The sequence below is a fragment of the Tamandua tetradactyla genome, chromosome 9 (genome assembly GCF_023851605.1).
Source record: "Tamandua tetradactyla isolate mTamTet1 chromosome 9, mTamTet1.pri, whole genome shotgun sequence".
NCBI lineage: Eukaryota > Metazoa > Chordata > Mammalia > Pilosa > Myrmecophagidae > Tamandua > Tamandua tetradactyla.
The window spans coordinates 31,270,386-31,295,638 of NC_135335.1; the positions used below are offsets into that span (position 1 = coordinate 31,270,386).

At 53.5% G+C, this 25,253-nt stretch overlaps 1 protein-coding gene across 3 annotated transcripts in view; it reads left to right on the plus strand.

Annotated features, from left to right (window-relative positions):
* The window catches only part of EEFSEC (eukaryotic elongation factor, selenocysteine-tRNA specific), a 348,015-nt gene extending 324,200 nt beyond the window's left edge, over positions 1-23,815 (plus strand). For 2 of the 3 annotated variants that reach the window (XM_077116351.1, XM_077116353.1), the window contains exon 7: positions 23,298-23,815. In XM_077116351.1, coding sequence (XP_076972466.1) covers positions 23,298-23,488 — 191 coding nt within the window. In that variant the 3' untranslated portion in view covers positions 23,489-23,815. The remainder of the gene's footprint in view (positions 1-23,297) is intronic. The other variant, XM_077116355.1, reaches the window with a different exon arrangement.
* Positions 23,816-25,253: the final 1,438 nt, after the last annotated feature.

Genomic DNA, 25,253 nt, shown 5'->3' on the forward strand with positions numbered 1-25,253 from the left:
AGACAGGCAGGGGGATTAGTCCACTTCTGCTTCTCACCAGAACCTCCATCCGGCTGGGCCAGGTCTAGGGGCAAAGGAGGCAGCTGGCTCAGGCTCATGGATGCCCCTGCCTCAGAGGAAGGAGAAGGAATTAACTGTCCACCACCCCACAGAGTGGGGACCATGGGTCCCTTTTCACAGAAGTAGCAATGGAAACGGAGAAACAGAATACAATAAAACAAGAAAATGTTTAAAAGATGTTTCCCTTTCTTCCTTCCTTCCTTCCTTCTATCCTTCCTTCCTTCTCTCTGTCTTTCCTTTAAAAAAAAAAAAAAAAAAAAAGAAGTAGCAATGGAGGATCTGAGCTGCACAGCCAGGATCTGACCATAAATGCGCCAGAGCCCAGACATGATGTGCCTGAGCCAGGGTGGCTTTCCTTGCAACTTCCATGTCTGCTTGCAGGGCTTGTCCGAGCAGCACTGAGTAAAACATTGTCCTAAACCCCAAAGAGAGGGGCCACCTCCCCACCCACATGCCTACACCCACGTCCTAAAGCAGCTGTGAGAGGCTGCATTCCTACACTTGCATCCGTCCAAGCCACACTGGTCCAGGGCAGCAACAAATGCTGAAGGCTTCTCAGGAGAAGCGGGACTCCGGCTGGCCTTTTACAGACAAGGCTAGGGGGAGGCCCTCGGGGACCAGTCTGGGTAAAAGAAGGCCATGAGGAGGCAAAAGGAAGGAGCATTTGGGGTCAGGTGGAGCAGTGGAAAGTGAGGCAAGTCTAGGGGGTTCTGGAAGGCACAGCCCTTGTGGCCAGAGGGGTCACCAAGGTAGTTTCCCCACAGCCCAGGGTACCCCCTTAGACTGCACAAAGGCAATTGAGGGTGGACACTCCCCTACTCTCTCCACTCATCCCGTTTTGCATTCAGCACCAAAAATGTCCTGCCCAGGGGTCCTTCAAGGCCAGTAAGCAATAAACAGTGCTCACCTTCTATTACTACCTGATTCCAGGGACCTCTCAGAGCCCCTCCAAAGGTCTTGGCAAGGTCCAGGCACACCCAACCTCTGCCTAGCCTCTGTCGGCTTGGCCTGAGCCAGCCCCTGGGCAAAGGGTCAGCATCCTAGGTGGGCTCCCATGGCAGCCCCCACCAGGCCTCACATCCTCCAGCTTTCCCAGCTCCTGCTGCTGCTCCCAGAACCCATCCCCCTGCCCATGAGATAGTAACTCAGCTCTCTCTGAGGTAAGGTGGGGGGCATCTCTTAGGGCCTCTGATGACAACCGCCAGAGACATTTCCGACCGAGCAGCTCAATGGGGGGAATTGTTGGTCTGTCCCTTCTACAGCATTCCCTCCTGTCTGTAATTGCATGTTATTACTCATTCATTCATTCAGAATTCCCCAGTGACAGCACTGTCATCCCCACATGACCTCTCATGACATGCAGACTCCCAGGAGACTGTGGGCTCTTGCCAGTCTCCTTGCATGCTGCACACTCCTGCTCTCCCTTCCCAGCCACATGGGACTTAACTCCCTTCCTCAGAAGCTCCAACTTCTTCCCACCACAGGGCCTCTGCAATACACCATTCCCTCTACCTAGGTCTCTATAATGGGCCTCTGTCATGGGATTCCAGCTCAGGCTTCTACCATGGGACTCCAGCACAGTTGTTTTTGCACCTTGCCCATATCCCATAGGCTTACAATGCCCTCCTTTCCCCTGACTTTAACCCTTCACTTGCCAAGCCAGGCCACTTCAGGGCTTTCCTTGACGCTGTCTCCTCAGTGTAGGTCTTTCTACCTGTGAGCTTTCAGAAGGCAGGACCCAGTCTGACTCATTACAGGGTTCCCAGTGGCCAAGCTGTGGTCAGTACTGTAGGATTGTGGTTAGATGGAGTTTCTGTGATTCCCCTGTAGACCAGCTCAGAGTTTGTTTGGCTCCCACCAATTCGTAAGACTACATGATGGTGCCTGACAGTGGCCCAAGTTCTCAGTGCCCTCCCCTGATAGGTGAGGGTTGGGGAACCGTCTGGTACCTGTGATTCTGACCCACTCACCTCACACATGGTGTCCCCAGGCAGGCTGGCTGTCTCTGCCCTGTTTCCCACTTCCCTACCAACTGTCTAACCTGTCTCATTGCCCTACAACAAGGAACCAGCCTGGCCTGGGCCTCTCCTCCATGGAGGTCTAGTGTGTCACCTAGAGAGAGGAATATGCCTGCCGTTTTCTAAGCATCGTGTCCTCTCAACATGTACTTTTTGCCACCCTAAAAGGGGTAAAATGGAAGATAGTCATCCCTTTTGCTTTTCCAGTTCAAAGCACAGGATCCCCCACAATGCTGCATGCTATCCCAGCCATCCAGGACCTTCTCCAGACTGCCTGATATCCCTGAGCCCCTGAGGGTCTGCCTGGCTTGGAATTCATGAACTTTTCCCCAAACCTCATCAGGTGCTGGGTCAGGGTCACCCCACCCAGCCCCTGCCCTAAGGAGCCCAGGGGCTTGTCACACACAGCGGGGTCTAGCCCACAGCAGGGGGAGCCCGAGGGGCAGAGGGAGCCCAGGAGGAACATCAGAGATGGTTCCTTAGCATAGGTGATGCTGGAGCTGAGAGAACCAGTCAGCAGGCAGAGAGCTGGTAGGGAAGGCCTCCTGGGTGAGAGGATCCCATGTGAGGAGGCAGCAGAGAAAAGGGCTATTTGGGAGGGGCTCCAAGATTGAGGGAGGTTGTTTTGACCCCCGCTCTATGAAGGAGAACATTGAGATTGAAGAGGTGAACTTGCCTTCCCCCGTCACCCTGATGACTTGCGCCTGCCCAGGGACCTCACAGTCCCGTGGAGTTGGAGACACAGAAATGTAGCATGTCACCCACATCAGCAGGCACAGTGGGGAGGCCAGAGGGCATTTAGCCTCCACAGAGCACCCACCAGCTAGTCCTGCCTGGACCCCTCACAGCCACCTGGCAGGCAAGTGCCATAAGAGAACTCAGCCCAAGGAGGTGACGAGGCTCTTTCTAAGTCACATGGAAGTCAGTGACAGGGCCAGACCTGAAATCCCGATTTCTGACCATCCCCCCAGACCATTTCTAACTCTCCTGGCCTCACAGTGCTAGATACGGCTGGCAGCCCTGATGGCAGGAGCTCCCCTTAGCCCTGCCACTGTGGGTGTCATTGAAAGCCCCAGTTAGGGGAAGATCAGGAGGGTCTTTGATTTTCATTCAACAGAGTGATTTCATGGATCTGCCCTGACAGGGAGCATAGTGGGCCTAACCTCAGGAAAGTGGAGGCATGGAATTAACCCCAGCTCCTTTGGACTTACTGATGTGTCCAGAGCTTGTGACCAGGACAGGGAAGACTGGCCCCCATGCCACTCAGAGGCCTGCCTGCTGAGCTCTGTGCTGGGACTTTCCGCATTCCAAGTTGGGCAGCTGCAAAGGCAGTGACTGCCACGGGTCTGGGCTGCAGGCAGCCCTGTGAACTACAGGGCATCCAGAGCCGCAGCTCAGAGCACCCTGGGGAACTCGCCACAGGCCGGTATCCTGATACCTGCCAGTGCTTCGGGCGCACTGCATATGCAGCTCCAAATCACCATCACAAGCTCGGCCAGGGGCCAGCAGCCTAAGTTCCAGGGGCCTTTCACAAAGCCTAGTCACTTGTCCTTTGTCTCCAGGGTGACTGGAGAAGTAAGAAATCTAGACCTTTGCCAAGCTTTTACTATGTGTGATACCCATTACCTGACACGAGGCCTCATGTTGACCACTTGGGGTGGGGGTTATGCCCATTTTACAGATGAGAAAACAGAAGTGACCTAACTGGCTTGAGAGAGTGCACACAGCAAGCCTGGGGACATGTCCAGGCCCACTGCACCTGCACCCACCCTCTGTCCTGGGCAGGCTGCTCAGCTGTGCAAGCTGGGAGTTGCAGGGTGGGAGCTGTTGGTGAGCACAAGCCGTCGAGTAGGATTTGGGTCCTGGAGGCAGGGAAGCTGGGTATCATGGGTATATCTCCTAGATAACTTTGTTTTTTTGTGTTTTTTGTTTTTTGTGTGTTCATCATCATGATCATTTCTTAGAACATTTGCATCAATTCAAAAAAAGAAAAAATTTCACACATACATTACCCCTTACCCTTCCCTCTCATTGATTGCTAATATTTCCATGTGCCCAATATATTTTAGCCTTTGTTTCCCCTATTTTTTTCTATACCCCTTACTACTCCCTTTCATTGATCACTAGCATTTCAATCTACTAAATTTATTTTTACATTTATTCCCCCTATTATTTATTTATTTTTAATCCATATGTTTTACTCAGCTGTCCATAAGGTAGATAAAAGGAGCATCAGACACAAGGTTTTCACAATCACACAGTCACATTGTGAAAGCTATACCATTATACAATCATCTTCACTAACACCTTTTTAAAGGAGCTGGCGTGTCGAGGAACATATTGCTAAAATATGTTGAAAACATCACTGGTGTCTTAGTTTGCCAGGGCTGCTATCACAAATAGCAGGCACTGGTTGACTGAAATGGGGATTTATTGTCTCACAGTTGGGGCAGGAAGTCAAACATCAGTGTATTGGCAGGATGGTGGCAGTCTGCAGCGGTCTAGTGGTAGCTGGCCAGTGGTCCATGACTCAGTCTCTGCCTCCGTCACACATCCGGCTGAAAGCCTCTGTTTCTTACTCTCTTCCTGTGTCCGAATTTCTTCTGACTCCAGTCATATGGACTAAGGCCCACCTCATTCCGTGTGGCCTCACTTCAACTAACACCGTCTTCAAAGGTCCTACTTACAAATGGTTCACACCCTGCAGGACTGTGGTTAGGACCTGATAACTTTGTTTTAAAATATGTCACTGGTCTTAGAATTTCTTCTTATCATCATATATGTTCACATCCATGAAGGTGCTTTGCCTCTCCATGAGGTGGTTGGGCTTTCCTGCTTCCTCCTTGACAACTCCAGGATGTCATTAAGATAGAAGTATTCTCTTTGGGGCTTGGAGGGGGCATTTAGTGTAGGAGCCTAAACGGATGTGCTGTAAAGCTGAGCATGCTGTTCCAGGCTCACAGGTGCAGGCTTCGTGTTGTCACTTTGAGGCTGCTTGTTTTCCTCCATTCCTTGCTCCATCCTTCTACTCACTCATTTAGTCGGCATTTATTCTCTAGAGGAGGTAGCATTGGTGCAGGTATTGTAGGAAAGGTGGGTGTAAGACATGGGGGAGGGGAAGAGGAAGGATCCAGGCAAAGGTCCTGAGGCAAGGGAGGTGGCATGGCAGAGTGGCTGCAGCTGGAGCTGGAGGCATGGGGGGGTGACCAGGTTGGGGGATGGGAGGCTGAAGTGTGCACCTGCGCAGCTTCAACTCAACCCTGCTGGTAAGGGGGAGCTGGGGGTGATATGGGGACAGCAGAGTGGTGGGATTGGCACTGCGGAATCCTACGCTCTGCAGCCACTCCAAGATGGGCGATCCTCTGACTGTTGCTCCTTTGTAGCTATGTTGTGAGAGAGAGATTGTCCAGGTGTGACTGCTAGAAAAGGCAGTGTGACAAGCTGGATGCTAATTTGGGGTCCAGCATCTGGCAGAGGGAGGCCTCTCACTATTCTCTGTAAGGTGGCATGTTGGAGTAGGACATCCTTGGGGTCTGCATTGTCAAGCACCCAGCTCCCATCAGCCAGCCTTGATCATTCCCCCCTGCCCCCAACGCCATGGTCTCCCTGGCCACTTGCGGCAGTCTCCACACTGTCTCCTCTCTCTGCCCTCCCTGCTTCCACTTTGGCTCCCATCAGCCATGGAGGCCCTTCAAACCTGTGTCAGATGTCTGCTTTCTAAGGCTTTCAAAAGTCCATGTGTTCCTCACCGCCCCGCAATGTGCCCCACTTTCCCTCAGGCCCTTGCCTCAGGAAAGTTCTCCCTCGCCCGCCTCCCTCACTGCCTCCAGTCTCTGTCCAGTGTCAGCTTCCCCATGAGGCCTACAAAGTAGCAACCCCTCCCCAACCCCTTACCTTCTCAAAGCAGCTGCCAGCATTTGACATCCTGTGCACCAACAGGTTTGCTTCACCCGTCTTCCTGCCCTAATGGAAGCTCCATCTCTTTATTCGCCACCATGTCCCTCCTGCCCAGTATAGGACCTGGCCCAATGGAATAATGGCCTTGGGCAAAACACTGAACTTCTCAGAGCCAGTGTGCCTTCATCTCTAAAAGCCATGGCTGACTTGTTACCTCCAAAAAGCCAGAAGTGAAATAATCTTTGACCCCAAGATGTGGAGTTTCTATATGACACCAACCTCCCATTTGTCTTCCCAAGAGGCAGTGGAGGGCCGTGTACCTCCTGAGCTGCGAGGGCCTTCCCAGATGACCCTCCAAAAGTATTTCCAATTTTGTGATGCCTAGCCATGGGCTAGGCCCATTGATGGAAGTGGGGAGCCCAGTCTTGTGGGAGTGGGTGTCAGGGAGGGCATCGCTGTAATTGTTTGTTACCATTGGCTTTGCCAGACCTGGTTAGAGTGTCATGGGAACCCAAGACCTGGAAGTTCATTCATTTATAGAGTTAACATTTTTGGAAAACCCACCAAGTTCCCAGTTGTCCAGCAGTCCCCAGGTTGGGCAAGGCAGGCCCCAGTTTTCTTATTCTCTATCCTGGCACCCTTTCAGATTTCATTCCTACATTTACCTACCCAATATCCCTTCATCCATTGTTACACTTCTTTCTGTGTACCCTTTGGATCTCTGACTAGACTGTCCTCCCCACCAGAGCAGTGGCCTCATCTGGATCAGTGCCTGGTACCCGTTGGCACTCAGTACCTGCTTGTGGAGGGATGAACCAACAGCAGCAAGTGGACACAAGGTTGCCTGGAAGCAGTGGTGCCATGTGATCAGTGTTGATAGAGGGAGGCACAGGACACTGGGGGGCCTGCAAGAGGGTCAGGTGGGCCTGGGACAGCAGGGAGAGTCCAGGAATGCATCCCCTATTTGTTTCTAAAGGAAGACAGGCAGCTGGCCTACAGGGCTCAGACTTTTGTCTGGCCCCCACTGGGCATGCCTCTTTGGGAATGGCATTAGGGCCCCTCACTGCTTTCTTACCCATTCTGTATGGGTGCTGTGGCATTCTTGGGCAGGTGTCCTGAGACAGGTGAGCACCCGTAGGTTCCATGTGTGTCACCGAGCTTCTGCTTCTCACCAGGAATAGGGTCCCTTCTCAGGCCTTCCTTGTAAGGGTGCAGTGGGTGCCTAGCAGTCCCCACAGAACACATGCCAGGACAGAGGCCATATTTGTACTTGCAGGGCCCCCGCCCAGGATGCTAAGGTTGGAGCCCCTTATCTGGATCCTTAGCTTATCTGTGACAGACCTGCCCTAGGCCTCTCATCCTGCTGCCTGAATGACAGTGGTGGTTCCAGGGCCCAGGTGCCCATGCGCCCACTGGATCTGGCTCCTCACTGGTACTCAGCATCCTCACCACTGCCCCCAACCTAGGATCCTCAGGACCAGGGTGAGGGTCCCCATCTGTGCCCAATACCAGACCTGGGCCACCAAGTGCCCAAGCCATTCTCTCCAGTCCCCAGAGGCTCCAGGAGCCCTCCCCGCTACCCTACAGCTATCACCACCCCCAACCCCCCAACCCAGCCCCTGACAAGTGCATCTGGAGCCTTTGTACAGAGCTGGAAAGGGGAAACAGCCCTCTCTGTGCATTCCCCTTTCAGTATAATCCCAGGCTATTGTGTTGATCAACTTCCACTCTGTACCCCTGACTATATTCTCTGCATCTTGGAAATGGGCACATCACACCCTCTGACCAAATGGCATCCAGAGGATTCTCAGGGGACTCTGGCTGGCCTGTGTGTGGTTCCAGCCTATCTGCCCCAGGGCTCAGTCTGTAACAGGGGTCTAAGCCCACTGCCTGCGCCTCTCAGGAACCCTGTGCCTCAGCATGGTGAGGGGTCATGTGTCAAGGCAGGGAAACTAGGTCCAGCTCTCTCCCTGGGGTTTCTGCCCATGCTTGCCATCTCCTCTCGGGGTCCTCAGAGGATGAGGAGCTCTTGTGCTAAGCCATAGGCCCGTCCCAGCCCCCTGCTTTCATGTCCGCAAGGATCCATGCACGTGAAGCATCCATATGAACAGAGAAGCCCATGTCAGCACACCCCTCAGCATCCAATAACACAGGGACCTGGTTTCAGGAGCTCCACAAACATTTATTAAAAATCCAGAGAAGAAAGACATATTTCTTGGGCAGTGGGGAAGGGCCGGACTTCTTACCAAGCCCCTCCCTAGCCCGGCTCTCCCCTGGAGTCCAATGGGCTTCAGTTCTCTGTCTCTCCGAGTGGCTTTTCCATCAGTTCTGTCTTCCACGAGGGAGCGTAGGGAGCTGTTTGGGCACTGACCCAGCTGCATGTGGTGCCAGGTGAGGCTCAGGCATGGGTCATGCCTATAGCTGGTCCTTTGGTACACGCTTGCAAGGCCCAGACATGGAAATCACCCCCACATTCCCATTGATACAAAAAGATACCCTAATGCAAAGTCAGTTCATATGTGTTCACCTCTTCCCCCTGGGTGGACCCCAAGCTGGTGCAGGCCAAGGATATGTCTTGTAGGCATGTCAGCAGGCCAGGCACAACCAGCAGGGCAAACAGCCCCTACCTGGCCCAGTAACTTGGTGTCATCCACTCCAGACCTTAGTCCCCAGATGACCAAAATAACTCCACCAGGCCACTTGGGAAGGCTCAGAGCCCTTTGGTCACAAAAGGGATTCTAGGTGTCAGGTAAATATGCCTGGGGCAGAACCACAGACTGTTTTGGGAAAAGGCAGAGAGTACACGGTGAGGCTCTGCAAATGGGGTCTGCAGGGGCTAAACCTGGAACATGCAGGAGGGGTCACCCAGTCCCTTGGCAGCTGTCTGGCCAGCACTGTGCTGGCAGGTAGGGATGGTGGTGCCCTGGCCTGGGGCCTCCAAAGAACCTCAGCACTGGTGGCCATGGACATAGGTATAAGACGCTAGTTGCCACTTCGGGGAAGCCTGGGAGAGAGCCACCCATTATCGTGGCAGAAACAGGTCTCGGCTCTGGTTAGGATCTGGGGATACCCACACGTGGGCTTGAGGGCTGTCCTAGAGGGAGAGCTATTGGGGTGGGGGTGGGGGGGCGATGGTGCAGCTGTTCGGAGGCAGGGGGTGTTGGTGGAGTGGGGGCTCAGCATTTACATGTCTGCCATAACCCCAGGCCTGAGCTGGCCAGGCTGCACGTAGTACCTGCCTCCCTGGTGCCAAGCCACAGGCCCAACTCGAGATTGACTTCTCAGCACAAATCCGAGGGACAGGCACCCCAGCCCCATCAGCCTGTGTGCTCTGGGGTGGGCTGCTCTGCCCTTCCCTGCTCTGGTTCCAGGTGCAGCTTTGCAGGGCAAGGAGGGCTCAACTTTGCTCGACTGGCACTGTCAAACTGAGAACCAGGATGGGGACCACCGATGCAGCAGTGCCTCCCTAACCCCACCCCCACCCCCACTGTGCCACCCCTGCCCTTTTCCTGTCAGGCAGGGAAGACAGCCACCTCCCCTGCCACCCACCTGCCTAGACTTGCCAGCTCAGGGGCTGATGCAGTAATCAAGAAGCCCCATATGGGTCCTGGAAAATGACTGCTCCCTGCGCTTTTGTTCGCTTTCATTATTCAGGTTCTTTTTTTTTTTTTTTCCCCAAGCCCTAAAAATGGCATTTTTAATAAGTGGAATTTTTTTTCTTAAAGAAAAGCAATATGAAGAAGACTATTATTGTCAGTAAGCTCTACCTTTTAAACGAGTTATCTTAGTTTCTGCTCTGGGTACTTTAATTGAAGATTAACTGTTGTTAAAGTGTACACATTTAGGGACTAAGCATTTGGAGTATTAAAATTCAGCCCCATCCATGGCGGGCACAGTGCTCCATGGCGACCACCAGGAACTGTGCTCCCTCCTTCTTCTCCCCTGGCCACGAGGAGAAGGCTGCAAGGCCATCCCTGGATGAAGGGGCAATCTGGGCATCCTGCACCAGCCTTTCCTGCAGCAGGAGGGAGCAGGGGAGTCTGGCCCAGAACCCCCTGCCCTGGTGTGTCCCTGCCCCCCCGAGGGGGCAGAGGAAGACCCCGGATATGCCGCTGTGCTGCCCTCTCAGTGCTGCCTGGCTGCCCTCAGACCCCCACCACCCCCACAACACTGTTCACAGCAGACACTTTGCCTTGGCCAGGCTTGGGCTTTGCACTGTGGGTACCATGGAAGGAAGAAAAGGCCCCAGTTAGTGACCACTCACTGACTGACTGACAGACCTTGAGCCAGTCACTTTTCCTTGCTGGACCTCAGTTTCCTACCTTATAAATGGGACCATAATCAGGTGATGCCTCTCTGGGGATAGGGGTATTTCAGCAAGACGGTGTCTGTCCAGCACATGGCATAGCAGGGACTGGGCTGGGGGGGAGGGGTACCCCCAGGTTCCCCTGAGACAGCCCCTGGCAGCCCCTGGCAACCTTCACACACCTAGAGTTGATAGAGACCCAGGTAACCTGGGCCCCTGGCTGGGGTTCAAGAGCAGAGGCCTGGCTGCTGTCACATTCAGCATCAAAACACAACATGTCCCAGATGCGGAAATAGGCTGCAGGCCTTGTTCCCATCATCTCTGTCCTCAACAAGGAGGAAACCACAGTGTGGAGGAGGCAGGAACCACACCGGGCCCATGGGCTCAGCAACTCCATCAGCAACCCTGGCCCACAGTCCCCCAGTGCCTCTCGCTGCCAGCCTCGAGGCCTCACTCCAGGGACATCCCCAGGCTAGGGCACTCTTCTCTGGCAATTGCATCAGCCCAGCCAATTGGCTGCTGTATGCCAGAAGCTGAACAGAAGAAACCAAAGGAATGGCTCCCATCTGCTTTCCAAGAGGCTTTAATATGTGTGTGTGTGTTCAATTATCTGGCAAAGCATGATTAGCCGTGAGTACAAACAGGGAGGCACCATCCAAGAGAACAGAGATGGCACCTTCCTGCAGCTCCCTGGAGGAAAGCTTCTGCACCTGGTAAAGAGGAGAGAGTGGGAGCCTTCTGGGGCCAGAGACCCTTCTCTGCCACCAGCTGTCTGGGTGACCTTGAGTACATCATCTCATGTCCCTGGGCCTCGGTTTCCACCCCTGAATAACAGGGTGGTAGTGTACCTTACCTGCCCACGTGAGTAGAATGGAAGAGTGGTCTGGGCTCGCTGGGGTACATCATCAGATGAGAGCTGGGCTCTGCCCTTGGAGAGTCCAGACTATTAGGGGCAACAGCCCACGTGCATACTAGGCCCCCTTGACTGAGTGGCATGCGGGAGTTGGGGGTCACAGCCTGGGGGTAGCTCCAAGGGCTGCAGCAGTCAAGAGTCTGGTCCCATCCCTTCCCTCCTGTGTCACCATGGGCAAGGTATAAAACAGCTCTGTGCTTCGGTTTCCTCGTGTGTAAATGGAGTTAGCCCTTGGGGAGCTATGGAATAGGTGAGACCCAGGCTTATATAAAGAAAGCACTTTGGTGCCCAGTACATAGCAAAAGCACATGAACGTGGGCCATTATTATTATTGGTAGCATTTCTGTAATTACTGATACCCAGCTGGTGTCCAACTAGGGGATAGTTTGGACCAGGCTTGCCTCAAAAAGAGGGGCTTTCCTTCCTCTCTGCTCTTGGGTAGCTTTCAGTGTCTGTCAGACAGTGACCAAACCCAGCAGCCCAGATGTGTCTTGGTCACCCAGTGGCTACCCAGGAGGACCCAACCACAGAGGCAACCTAGTCCTTGTTCCAGCCTGGCCTAGTTCACGCTGCCCTGGAGTAGGGAGGTGCCCAGGTTAGGCAGAGGCGTGTGCTTGAGCCTGGTGCTTCCATATCCAGGTCCTACACCCTTACCTCTTGCCATTTCCTCCCTCCTTGGCATTACCCATCCTTGCTCCTCTGTTCCCAGCATGAAGCAGCACAGCCCTGGGGTGGCCAGGTACCATAATCAGACTCTAGGCTGTAGCAGGCAGACGGTTTTGTGAAATCCCAGGCCTGACTGTGAACCCAGCTCCATTTTTGACAGTGAGGGCAAGTCACCTCAGCTCCATGAGCTTGTAGAGGGAGGAGGGCCTTAAGCCCAGGCTGTAGGAATGTCACAAGGCCTGAGAGAGACCTTAGCTGTCTAGTCCCACCTGCAGGAGGGTGGGTGTGTGGTGAGTGTGTGGTCACTCAAATAGTTGTTGCTGCAATGCTAAGCCCACCTTACCTGGCTAGTCCCAAGGCCCTTCCCTCCACAGGGCGAAGCAGGGACCTAGCCAGGTCTGGTCCCATAGTGCCAGCTGGGCCTTCCCCAAGCAAAGACTTTTGTGTGTGTGTATGCTATTTTAACCATTTTTAAGTATACAATTGAAGCATTATATATTCCCAAGATTATGTTACCCCAAGACCCCAACTTTTTCACCACCTCGAGCAGAAACTCTGCACCCATAAAGCAATACTTCCCATCCCACCTCACCCCCTGGCTCTTGGTAGCCTATAATTTACTGTCTGTGTGATTTTTGCTTCTTCTAGGTATTTCATATCAATGAGATCATACAATATCTGTCTTTTTATTGGTATCTGACTTATTTCACTCAACATGATGTCTTCAGAGTTCATCCATGCTGTAGCATGTATCAGAACTTCATTCCTTTTTATAGCCAAATAATATTCCATTGTGCAAACAGACCACATTTTGTTTATCCATTCTTCTGGTGGATACTTCCATCTTTTAGTTATTGGGGATAATGCTTCTATAAGCATTGGTGTTCAAATATTTGGCTGAGTCCCTGCTTTCAATTCTTTGAGGTATATATGAAGAAATGGGCTTGTCAATTCATATGGTAGTTGTATTTTCAACTTTCTGAGGAAACGCCAAACTGATTTCAACAGTGTCTGCACCTTATATTCCCACCAGTAGGGTATATGAGTTCCTATTTTTCCACATCCTCATCAACATTATTTTCTGATTTTATTTTATTTTTTTATAATAGCCATCCTAATGGGAGTAAGGTGGTATCTCATTGTGGTTTTGATTTGAATTTCACTGATGGCAAATGATGTTGAGCATCTTTTCATGTGCTATTGTCTATTTATATATCTTTGGAGAACTGTCTATTCAAGTCCTTTGTCCATTTTAAAATGGGATTATGTGTATTTTCATTGTTGAGTTGTAGCAGTTCTTGATATATTCTAGATATTAAACCCAGATCAGATATATTGTTAGCAGTGATTCTCTCCCACTCTGTAGGTTGTCTTTTCCCTTTCTTGATAGTGTCCTTTGACAATGTCCTTTTTTTCTTTCTTTTCTTTTGTTGCTCATGCTTTTTAGTGTAATCCCTAAAAATCCATTGCCTACTGGGTCCTGAAGATGTTTTCTTGTAAGAGTTTTACAGTATTTGCTCTTATATTTAGGTTGTCAATCCATTTTGAATTAACTTTTGTATGTAGTGAGAGATAGGGATCCATTTTGCAAGTGGATATCCAGTTTTCTCTGGACCATTTTTTGAAGAAACCATTCTTTTTCCAACTGATATATTGTATCCTAGTTAAAAATCAGTTGGCCATTGATGTATCGATTTATTTCTGAACTCTCTATTCTATTCCATTGGTCCATATCTTTATACCAGTACCACACCATTTTGATTACTGTGGCTTTATAGAAAGTTTAGAAATTGGAAAGCTTGAGACCTTCAACTTTGTTCTTCTTTTGCAATATTGACTTGGCTATGAGAAAGTTCTTACATGAACAAGAACAAATGTACATCACTATTACAAGGTGTTAATAAAGAGTAATATATGGGAAAAAATTCAATAAATTCAAACTAAAGACTATAGTTAACAGTAACCTTGTAATATTCTCATCAGTTGTAACAAAGATACTAGACCAAAGCTAAGCGTCAATAATAGGGGAGTATAGGAGTATGAATTTTTTTTTCCCGTGAAATGAAAATGTCCTCATATTGACTATGGTGATGAATACATAACTCCGTGATTATACCAAGAGCCATTTTTGGATGGATTGTGTGGTATGTGAATAAAACAGTTTGAATAAATATATATATATATATTTGGTTATTTGGGGTCCCTTGCAATTACATATAAATTTGAGGATCACCTTCTTCATTTCTACAAAACAAAGGCTGCTAGGATTTTGATAGGTGTTGCATTGAGTCTGTAGACCGCTTTGGGTAGCATTGACATTGTAACAACATTAGGTCTTCCTGTCCATGAACATGGATGCCTTGCCATTTATTTAAGTCTTCTTGAATTTCTTTCAGCAGTGTTTTGTAGTTTTCCATGTATAAGGCCTTTACCTCCTTGGTTAAATTTATTCTTAGGTATTTTATTCTTTTAACAATTGTGGATGGGATTTTTTTTTTTTAATTTCCACTTCACAATATTCTATGCTGGTGTTTAGAAGCACAACTGATATTTGCCTATTAATTGTGTAGCCTGCAACTTTGCTGAATTTGTTTATTAGTTTTAGTAGTTTTCTTGCGGATTTTTTGTAGAAAGAATCATGTCATCTATGAATCGAGATAGTTTTTTTCATTCTGATTTGGATGCCTTTTCTTTTCTTGCCTAATTGCTCTGGTAAGGACTTCCAGTACAATGTTGAATATCAGTGCTGACAGCATGCACCCTGTCTTGTTCCTGACATCAGGAGACAGCTTTTAATCTCTGACCATCAAGTATGTTACCTGTGGGTTTTTCATAAATGTCCTATATCATCTTGAGGATGTTACCTTCTATTCCTTTTATTCTGAGTGTTTTTTCATGAAAGTATATTGTATTTTATCAAATGCCTTTTCTGCATCAGCTGAGATGATCATGTGATTTTTTTCCCCTTCATTCTGTTAATGTGGCATATTACATGTTAATTGATTTTCTTAACTTCGAACCATCCTTACGTACTTGGGCTAAATCCCATTTGGTCATGGTAGTATAATCCATTTTAAAATGCTGTTAGATTCAATTTGCTAATTTTTATTGAGGATTTTTTTTACATCTCTATTCATAAGAGCTCACCCACAGATTCTTGTCCCATTTCTGAAACTCTGCCACCTGGAGTCACCTTGGCTCTTTCCTGGGTTGCAGTCACCACCCCTCCCTCTTGGCTTGAGCCCACTTGGTTCCTTCTCTCTGAGAGGAGCCAGGTGTTCACATAGCTGTCCCCTGCTTGGGTGAGGAACCATTCAATGGCTCCTAACCCAGTCTTTCTCAGGGTAGGTGTCAGGAAATTGTTCAGGAGGAAGAAAAGGAGAGACTCCAATCTTCTCTAAGCTCCACTCCCAAAAAGGTCAGTGGGCCTGCCTTGTTTGTCTCCCCAGGCCAGAGCTGGCATCTCCCACTTCTCAGCAGGCTCCGCCCTGGCATGGGGTGGGCCCTGGCCAGAGGTAGCAGAGTAAAGTAGAATCCTAAAGCATGGAAAGGATGATAACCTCTTGCTGGCTGTGGGTAGGATGTGGCTGGGGTGGCTCAGCAGGTCCCCAAGAGCACTGACTAGGATGATCCCAGGGCAGACATCCCTGGGACCCAGAGCTGGCAGGTTGTTTCTTCAGGACCCCTCACAGGGAGGCTAGACTCACAGGCGGAGCCCAGGCTCCTGTCCCAGAGGGAGGGCCTCCATGCCTTGAATTACTGGGAAGGCTTCCGAAAGCTGAGCTGCCTGCTGCCTGTGAAGATGTCCTGGGCATGAGAACTCGTGCATTACCATACCCTGCCTCCTTTACCCTTGGAGCCCTTTGCTGACAAGCCTCCTATGGACTGGCAGGCCCCTGAATGGGCTGCCCAGCTGTGGGAGGGTGATTAGGAGCCAGGCGGATGGGCTCTGACCTCCCTCAGCAAGGGGCTGCCCTGGGACAGAGCCAGCTGTCAGGCCTGGCCGCACTGTAGACAGCCACCCAGGCTGCTACTGCAGGCTGCCTCACGTAGCCAGCCCAGGTACTCAGCTGTGACCACAGAGGTCTGCACACGGGGTAGTGAGCAGAGACCGCAGTCTTCCTTGGAGGAAGGAGGCTAGGAAGGCTAAACCAGATGCTAAGCCTTTGGCAGGGAGACCTGAAGGAGCAGTGAGGCTTTGCACCCAGGCTGTGGGTCCGCAGGTACAGAGGCCAGCCAAGGACTGGCTGAGTGTTGGGGAGTGAGAGAGGACGGGGGATAGCAGTGTAAGGAGGAAGTAGCCAGAGTCAAGGACAGGGTCATCAGGAGGCAGCTCCTGAGGGGCTGGACTGAGGAATTTGGACCCCTTTCTGAGAGTTTGTGTGAGCCACCGAGGATTTCTGAGCTGGAAAGAATGATCAGGTTTTTGTTCTAGAAGGATCTCTCTGGCAGCAGTACCAAAGACAGATGGGAAGGGGTAGGCTGGCAGGTAAATGTTCCTGTGGCAGTTCTGGCAAGAGAGCGGCTGGCGGCGGAGGCTGAGGAGCCCATGCCAGCAGTGCCCACGCTGGGGGCCTGCTCTTGCCGTGTCTGTCTCTGTCCAGCCCCCTGAGCACATGGTGGCAGTGCCACTCCACCCCAGGCAGGCCCCAGTTCCAGGCCAGGCCTCTCTCACCAGCTCATTTAACCTCCCCACGTCTCGGTTTCTTGGCGGTGATATAGGATGATGAGACCCTCCCTGTCGGGTCATTTACCCCTCCCAGCCCCTCCACAAGGTGGGATTCTGATCTCTGCTTCACAGGTGAGAGCGTGGGGGTCTCAGCCCCTGGCCACGGACAGCTGAGGGAGGTTGGGAAGCTGACAGTGATGGTCAGGGGTGCCCTGGTTAGTTGGGAATAGCCTCCAGCCTGCTCACGCCTTCCAGGCCACCTACAGGATGGAAAACTTGAGGACCACAAAGCTTTCCTCCCTCCTTGCCACCCTGTAATAATTGAACCTCCATCTCATTCTGGAGACCAACTTATTTCCTGCCTACTTCAGACAGGTTCTGGTTTTTGCCCTTAAAAAAAAAAACGAAGCAATCCCTCCCTCCACCTAATGCATTGGCCTTACCCTTCCCCACGCACCCCCCAGTCCCCAAAGCCTTGAATACATTATAATTTCAATTTACATGCTGTGGGAAAGATTTCCGCAAAGAGTCCTTTTTGTTTTTGAAGAATTCATCGTTGCTGTTAAGAAGCTTAATATAAATTAAAGGAGGAATTAGGCAACATTAAGACATCAAAATGGGGGTGCGTGGCGCCCGCTCCCACCGCTTCCAGCTCAAAGGGCCGCGCTGAGCCCGTCGAGCCCGCACTCAGCAACTTCAACGGAGAACACAGTTCCAATAAAGGGACCATTTGGTTGCCCGCCTTCCCCTAATTCCTTTTGTCGCAGGGACAGCAAAGTATGTGTCTGATAAAAACTTAATCGCCTTATCTTTTTAAAGCAAATTGCATCTTTGTTTACATACGGTATCCATAGCAGGAAGAGAAAGGAGGGAAAACCAGGATGCTGTCCCCGCCCCCAGCTGGCCACTTTAAAAGCTTTAGCTCTGAAGGATGAAAAGAAATAGGAAAACCAAGGCTGACAAAGAGATGGTTTGAGGATTCTGAAGTTGCTGTCACTCTCCAAAGACGAGTTCAGAGGGGGTTCGGGGAGGCAGGAGCCCGAGGTGCCCTCAGGGGAAGCCCTTCTCCCCCAGAGATGTAGCCCCCCGCTCAGGCTTGCCACCCGGAATGCCTTCTGACCCCTCCGGGCCCTCCAGGACTGCACTCCGTCCTGAAACTCCCCCTGAGAAACTGTCTGCCTGGCCCTGCTCCACCATCAACCTGCTGCAGGTGGGGCCATGACAAGTTGTCCTACCCACTACATCTCAGTGGTTCCCCTGCAAAGTAGGGATGGCGGCATATCCTCTGTGTGTGTCAGACCTCCACTAATCGGGCCCCATATTCAACACGTCATCTGTCGTTGCCCATTCCTCCTCCATTTCTGTCCCGCAGCCCCTGTCCTTCCTCCTGATCTGGCCTCAGCCCAGGCCACAGCTCAGCTTCTCCTGTTAACCATCTATCCAGCAAACACATCTCACTGGGATGCTGGACTTTCCAGGACCCCCTGTGAGCTAGAGCAGGGCAGCTTCATAAGCAGGGGAGCCATAGACCCCTTCCTTCAAATGAAATATGCTGAAGCCCAGCAGGTACCTACATGGTCACCTGCCTCCTCCAGGCAGCCCTCCTGCTCACAGGCCTGAGCATCTCCACCCAGACTTGCAGCCTGGTTGAATCCAAGGCCCTCTGTTGCTGCCAGTCCCCAGCCATTGCCACACTGCAGCCCAGCCCAGCTGCCAGGAGGCGCCTCTGAGCTACTCAGCCCCCTCCGTCATCACCAGGATGCTGACCCCAGATGAGCCCCCGGCCCTTGCCCTCTCCCAAACCGCTGGGGAACTGAGGGGGAAGTGTGGCAGGGTCTGGAATCAGCCATAGCCCCATGGGGCCACCAAGGGGGCCAGTGACCCCATGCTGCTCACAAGGGTTCAGTTCCCACTGGGGGGGTGCAAGCCGCCCACCAGCATGGAGGCCCTCTTCCAGTCTGGCCCTGGACATGAAAGCGACGCCAGCAATTGGAGGCAATTGGAGGCCTTTGATGGCTGTGTCAGTGCGGCCCCCGCCGGCCAGGGCTTGGGAAACAGTTGTGCTTCCCGCATTCTTTCCTGATTACCCCTGGCCCAAGCCAAGGCCCAGACCAGCCTGCAGCCCATTGTGCTTTTGTGTGAAACTGGCACTCAGTGAGAAAGGACCAGCCTGGCCCTGGGAGAGCATTCTCAGGGAGCGCTACGGCAAGCAGCAGCACCCCAGGGTCACAGCAGCACCCCAGGGTCACAGCTGCCCACCCCTACCCCTCATCTGGGGGCCATCAGGAAGTGGGGCGGGGGTTCGGGAGGAAGGGAAGGGGACATGGATTGAGGCCTTGTTGGACTAGAGGCAGTCAGTTAGCCCCATGTGTCCTTGCCAGGTAGGGAAACAGACCCAGGGCCACCCAGAGAGGCGGACAGGGCCTGAGCCCAGGGCCACCCAGAGACCACAGCCTGTGCTGTTCCCTGGGGCCACTCAGGTCTACAGGTGTGTTCTGGGCCTGGAGGCTCAGACTCTGCTAAGTCATTTTTCCCCCCTCTGCCTCCTGCTCCCCTGGACAACCCCATATTTGTCCGCTTTTGTGTTCATGCAGCAAATGCTCCTTGGGCCTCCAATGCACCGGCACCGGCACTGGGAGGGAAGTGGGCAGTGGGGAGACAGAAACAGAAAGCAGCAACGGGGACCCACAAGGCTGGGCAGGTGAGAGGAAGCTTTCCCAAGAAGACAGTAGTTGAGCTGGAGTTTGTCAACCAGAAAAGGCAGGGAAGTGCATTCAAGATGGAGGGAACAGCATGTTCCAAGGCAGAAGCACATAGAGGCCTTGTTTAATTCCTTTTGGCCCTGAGGACCTTTCCTAGGCTGTGCTGACAGACCTGGCCCTGGGATGACAGGGAGAGGCCCTCCCGCCTCCCCTGCCCCTCCAGGACCCTCTGCCTCTCCCTACTCCCCAGGCTCAAGAAATTCAGCAGGTACCAGCCCAGTTGCACTTGGGCAAGCACTGTGCCTTCTATGGGTCTGGGACTGAGCACAGGAGGCCAGGCTTGGGGGACCTGAACACAGACTTCCCCTTGAGAGTAACACCAGGTCAGGAGAAGAACCGGGAAGAGGAAAAAAGGAGAAAGCAAAGAAAGCAGTACTCAGAATCCCATTCCTGACCACAGGCCTCTAAATGGACTTCCTTCCAGTCCTTTTTCTCTGCACAGCAGTCGCAGTGGAACCCTTCTGACCATTTTGCTCCCTGCCTGTCTTCAGTTAACATAGCATGAATTTTTGTGTCACTTTAAACTCTTTTCGGCTGTCATTTTTAATGACCGTGGAGCATGGCGCTGTGGAGGCTAGATGCGTCTTGACTGCCCCCATGATGGCAGAGACCCCTCCTAGCTTTTTTAAAGCCTGCCACCCCACTCGAGGACTGAGCACAGAGACACTGGAGCCAGGAAGCTTCAGTAATTCTAACCCCACCTTCCAATAGCTGCGTGACCTTGGGCAGGTTACTTGGCTCTCTGTGCCTCCGTCTCTTCAGCCCTGTGCTGTAGGGATGGCATAAAATGGCCTCAAGCTGGGCTAATATCTCTGTGCATCCATCATGGGCCATGACTCAATTTCTTGTTGGAGGTTGACACCACTGACCATGTGTCTCTGCCAGCACACAGCACTAGGTTTGGTGGCATGGGGTAGACTGTAGGGACCTGGTCCCCGGGCCCTCTGTATCCACCAGCACGTGGCCCCAAGAGCTTCCCTTATGCCCACTGAACCCCTCTGCCCTTGTGGTCCCCCCAGCCTGGAAACCTTTCCACCAGGTCCCTGTGTGTCTGCTCCCTGTGCTCTGGCCCCAGCTCCAGTGTCCTTCCTTAGGGAGCCTACCCACACCCTGTTGTAAAATGGTCAGCCTCCCCTGCCGGCCACATCACGGCCTCTGTTTTCCTAACTGCCCTTCTCACGGTCTGGAAGGTCCTGCTTGCTTGTTCACCATTTGTTCCTTATTGGCAGGCCCTGGTCTAATATGGCTTGCCACCATTTCCTCCCCCTACACCCCACCCCCACCCCCGCTGCGCCCCGAGGCTTAGAGCACTCCTTGAATGTTCTCAAGTGAAAGGCACAAGAGGCAGGTTGGGAGAAACCCATGGGTGGGCTGAGGCCATGCTGATGGCTCAGCCAAGGCCCCATGGACCACCTACACCACCACACACAGAACTCTTCACTTCCCTCCGGCAGCCACTTGGCTAAGAGGAAAAGGCGACCACAGAGGAAGCAAAGCCATCTCCTAATGACATTGGCCACGAATCGTAACAGCCCGACAGCCCCCCACGACTGGGGCTCCCATTGTTCAGGTTCTGGGGCTCGATTTCCAAGGAGTGGAGGTAAATGAGCCCCCCCATCTCCGAAGAGCAATTAAAGGGCCACATCCTTGCCAGTGCCAGATAGATTTTCCGGTTCTGCCCGGTTGGGCAACGCCAGGTATGCATTGTGTGTAAGGAGAGCCGAGGCAGCGCGATGGGCAGCGATGAGGCCACGCCTGTCTCCTGGCCCTCGGAGACGCCATCGTGGAGCCCGGGCTCCTCCGCCATCAGACCTCCTGGCACCAGAGGGAGACGAGCGCCCATGCTATTTGTCAGGGTCCAGTGCCAGCCACCTCCTGTGTTTGCAGAAGGAAGCATGGGGCCCGGTCCAGGGGTTCTGATACCTGCAGACCTGGTGACAGCTCGAGGGACTGGCCCAGGGCCATTCCCATGCCGCCACCCCCAGCCCCAGCCCCAGTCCCGGAGGAGGCGACCGCCTGGGTGTGGAGCCTGCAGATTAGACACAGCGCAGCCTCGGCCTCAGGACTTGGCTGCCCGGGCAGGAAGACATGTCTCCCACTCTCTCCCTCAGCACTGTGTGACATTTTCCTGCTGCTTCCGGGAGCCACCTGCCTCCTAGAACCCTGTTAAAATGGCCACGTAGCCCGAGGTCTTCCACAGGGGAGTCGAGATTGTGAGCAGATTACTTCAGCCTGTTTGCACTGAACCACCTGCAGGGAAACCCAGTCCTTTGTGGGATGCAGGGGCAGCCTCGATTTCCCTGACTCACTCTACAGATGTCCCCAAACCAGCCTCTGCATCACCTTTTCCACTGTCCACGAGCTACAGGGCCAGGGCAAGATGCTCTCAGAGCCTGTATTCTTCTTCAGAGCCATTTTCAAAAACTCACTTACAAGGCAGATCCCCCTCCAGACTTGGGGGCAGAGTAGCTTGTCTTTGCCTTCCAGATCCTAAGTTCAAATCCTGCCCCTTCCCAGTGCACTGTGGGGCCTTGAGCAAGTCACTGTCTTCTTTTAGACCTCAGTGTTCTCCCCTCTGTACAACGAAGAGGCTGCCGATGACTTTGGCCAATGCACACTGAGTACCTGAGACCAGAAATTGCCACAGCGCACACACGCGCATACACACACACACGCACACGCGCACACACACACATACACACACACACACACACACCCTGCCCCAGCACTGCCCGCTCACCCAGCACACCTGGGCTGGTTAAGACAGTGTGCTCCCATGCTCTTTGATGCTTGAGCTCCCTGGCTAGCCTCTCAGAGAGGAAGTTTAGCACCCAGAGGAGACGGGAGGATGATGGGAATCCATAGGCACTGGCAGGTGCATGGCAGGCTGCACCGTGCAGGGCTCAGCATCCCTCGGCCTTATGCCTCCACCAGCTGCCCACCCACCCTGAACACTTGGACCCCTTTGGACAGATTCTCAGGGGTACCCTCTGGGATGGGGGTATGTGGCACCTCCCAGCTTTCTAGTCAACACTGCCCCCTGCCATTCTCACCTCAACCTTACCACAGCCCGGCCAGCCGGCTCCCAAGATTCCTGTGGCATCTGCCCACTCCTACTGTGCTCCCAGAGGCCAGCCTGAGCAGATGCTTTACCAGCCAGCCCCTGCTAGGGCTGCACCAGTCTGACACCCAGAGATTCCTCATCAATGCAAGAGAAAAGGCCCCTGGAGCCCCATGTCTCAGGAAGGAGAAGGAGAGAGGGTGTGGAGACCAGGGGACCAGCCTGTGTAGAGGCCTGTGCAGGTTCAACAAGAACCCACAGGAAAAGGCCACAAAGACAGAGGGCGATGAGACCCGGGAGCGGGGGCATGTCAGGGTCCCCACAGGAAGCAGATTGCCCCAATGTGGTTCCCCTGAAAGAGCAGGACAATGGGTCTGCACTGCAGGATGCCCAGGGCTAAAGGAACCGACAGGGCAGGGCTTGAAAACAGCTGCTGTACCAGGCCCGAGGACAGAAACCGGAGGGTAAATACCCCACCAAGCTCTCCTCCCATCCTCCTGTCTCCTGCCACACCCCATTAGATGGCCCGGCCAGCAGCCACAGGGTATGGGGGGCCGGGAAGCCATCCGCAGAGCTCATCCAGCACACAGAGCCTCAAGGCCGAGCATCAGGAGCAGGGGGACCGTGGTCAGACCCATGCAGGGCCAATCCCTGAGGGTCTGCGTGGAGGGTGGACCAGGGCAGGGAGTCTGGGGGAAGCGCTGTGCTATGCTCTGTGCTGGACCGGAGAATTGCGTGGGTGGGTGCAGTGGAGGAGGTGCCGTTCTGGAGGCAGCGTGGGACTCCTAGGCCTGGAGAGGTATTTGCTTAGGGAGACAGGAGAGGGCGCAGTCCTGGCTCGGGCTAAGAGGGTGTTGTGGAGACTGGGCCTAGGGTGGCACAAGCAGGGAGCCCGGGGACCAGGGTGTGGCCAAGTGACCACAGCTGCCTCTCTGTGCCCTACAGGTGGCCTCAGCCCTGAGTCCAGGAAGATCCTGACGCCGGCAGTGAAGAAGCGGGGCCGGGCGGGCCGGGGGGAGGTGGCCGCAGAAGAGGAAGGCACCGAGCAGCCTGAGCCTGCACAGCCCGTCTTGCTCAGCCTCTCTTTCAAGCGCTACGTCTTCGACAGGAACAAGCGCATGGTGCAATCTCCTTGAGCCTGCGCAGCCTTGCTCAGGCTGGGCCCAGCACCCAGCCAGATGAGCCTGGGCCCGCCCTGCATCCCCTGTGCCCCTTCAGGCAGCCCCAAGGCCAAGGGCCAGGAGGTCCTGTCCCAATGGACAGGCCTCTGCCCCACGGCACCCTCCCAGGGACTGCGAGCTTCAGCACCGGGGCCAACCAGGAATGAGGCCGCAGCGGGAGGAGTGGGTGCCCAAGTGTCCAGTGTCTCTCGTGTCCCCCAGCAGTCGGCTGTCTGCAGGCCAACCCCACCTGCCCCAGGCGCTGGGCACTTGGCAGCTGCAAATAAATGTCCCATGGCTCTTCTGGCGTGTCTCTCTCTGGTTTGACTGGGTAAATCTTCCCTTCCTAGGTCTGTTCCCCCAGAGATTGTCCACAGGAGCCACCAGGGGAGGGGCCCAAACTCAAAGCCCAATGAGCAGCGGGAGCACCCAGGGTGTGCGGGTCCCCAGGCCAGGTGGGGTGGGCAGACAGTGTCTCCTGGGCCTGAAGGGGAGCATGGGCTGCTCAGGACAGTCGCATCCAGGGAGGGTACCATGTGGCTTGAGTCAGGCCATGGTGAGGAAGCCGTAAGGACTGACAACAGGTGGGACTGGGCACCCCTTTACCTCCTGCAGTCACAACCCCGGTGCTGGACCAGGGCAGACCCTTCCATTGAATACCAGGAGGCCCTGGGCCCCTGCACACAGGTCAGAGTTGAGGGCCAGGAGAGCGTGCCCCTCGGCAGCAGCTGCTGCGGCCTCAGGGAGCGTGGGCACTGCCCTGTCCCTAAGCTAGGACTCCCAGCACCCCCCAGCTCACGTACAGCCCCAGCCCCATGGGCCACCCCACCCCGCTGGCCTTGGGCTGTCTGATACTCAGGGAAGGGTGAAATGGGGGAAACCAGCTGACTGAGGGAAATCAGAGCTTTTAAAGACATTTGCAGGATGAACAGATGTTCAAAGGGCTCTCTCTCTGGCCTCCAGACGGATGCAGAGGCCTCCCTTTTATCCCGGTGATCAGTACATTATGCTTTAATTTAGAAAAATGGCATTAAAAGTATTAACGGGGGCAGGTTGTGATCAAATGGCTGCGAGTGGTTAAGCCCCAGAGCTGAGGCTGAGAGGAAACGGGGAGCGACACCACGGAGCCTCACAGTCCCCATGCACGGCAGGGGCGCCCGACAGCCCCAACTAAAGGCACCAGCAGAAGGCCAAGGCCCTGCTGTCTGGAGAGCGGGTAAGACAGCAGCTCTGAGTGACCTTCACAGACACCCGGGTGGGAGACAGGTGAGTGGCTGGCCCCCTACCCTGTGCCAGGCTGTGAACACTTTGCTCTGAGTTCAGCCCCCTCTGCAGGGATCCTGTGGGAAGGGCACTGGCACCAGGGATTGCTCAGTGTTAGCTGCAGCTGGGGGTGCTGGTGCTGCTGGTTGCTTCGGCTCATCTCCACTCGGAGCGGGGGGAGGCCTGCCTAGGGACTTACCCTGCTCCCAGAACCCACCACCACCTGAATGAATGCCGGTGAGAATAACCTACAGTAGTAACAGTAGTTCCTCTCCTTGAACCTTCACCCCAGCCCTGCAGAAGGAGCTCTAACCACCCCACTCACCAGTGGGAAACTGAGGCACAGAGAAGTCCTGCCCCCTGACCGAAGACAGCTCTGCCCATGGGAAGCACAGAGTCTTACTTGAACCCAGCAACCTGGACCAGTGTGGACCAGTGCCAGGGGGGCTACCTCTCTACTGTCCATGCCCAGAGTTGC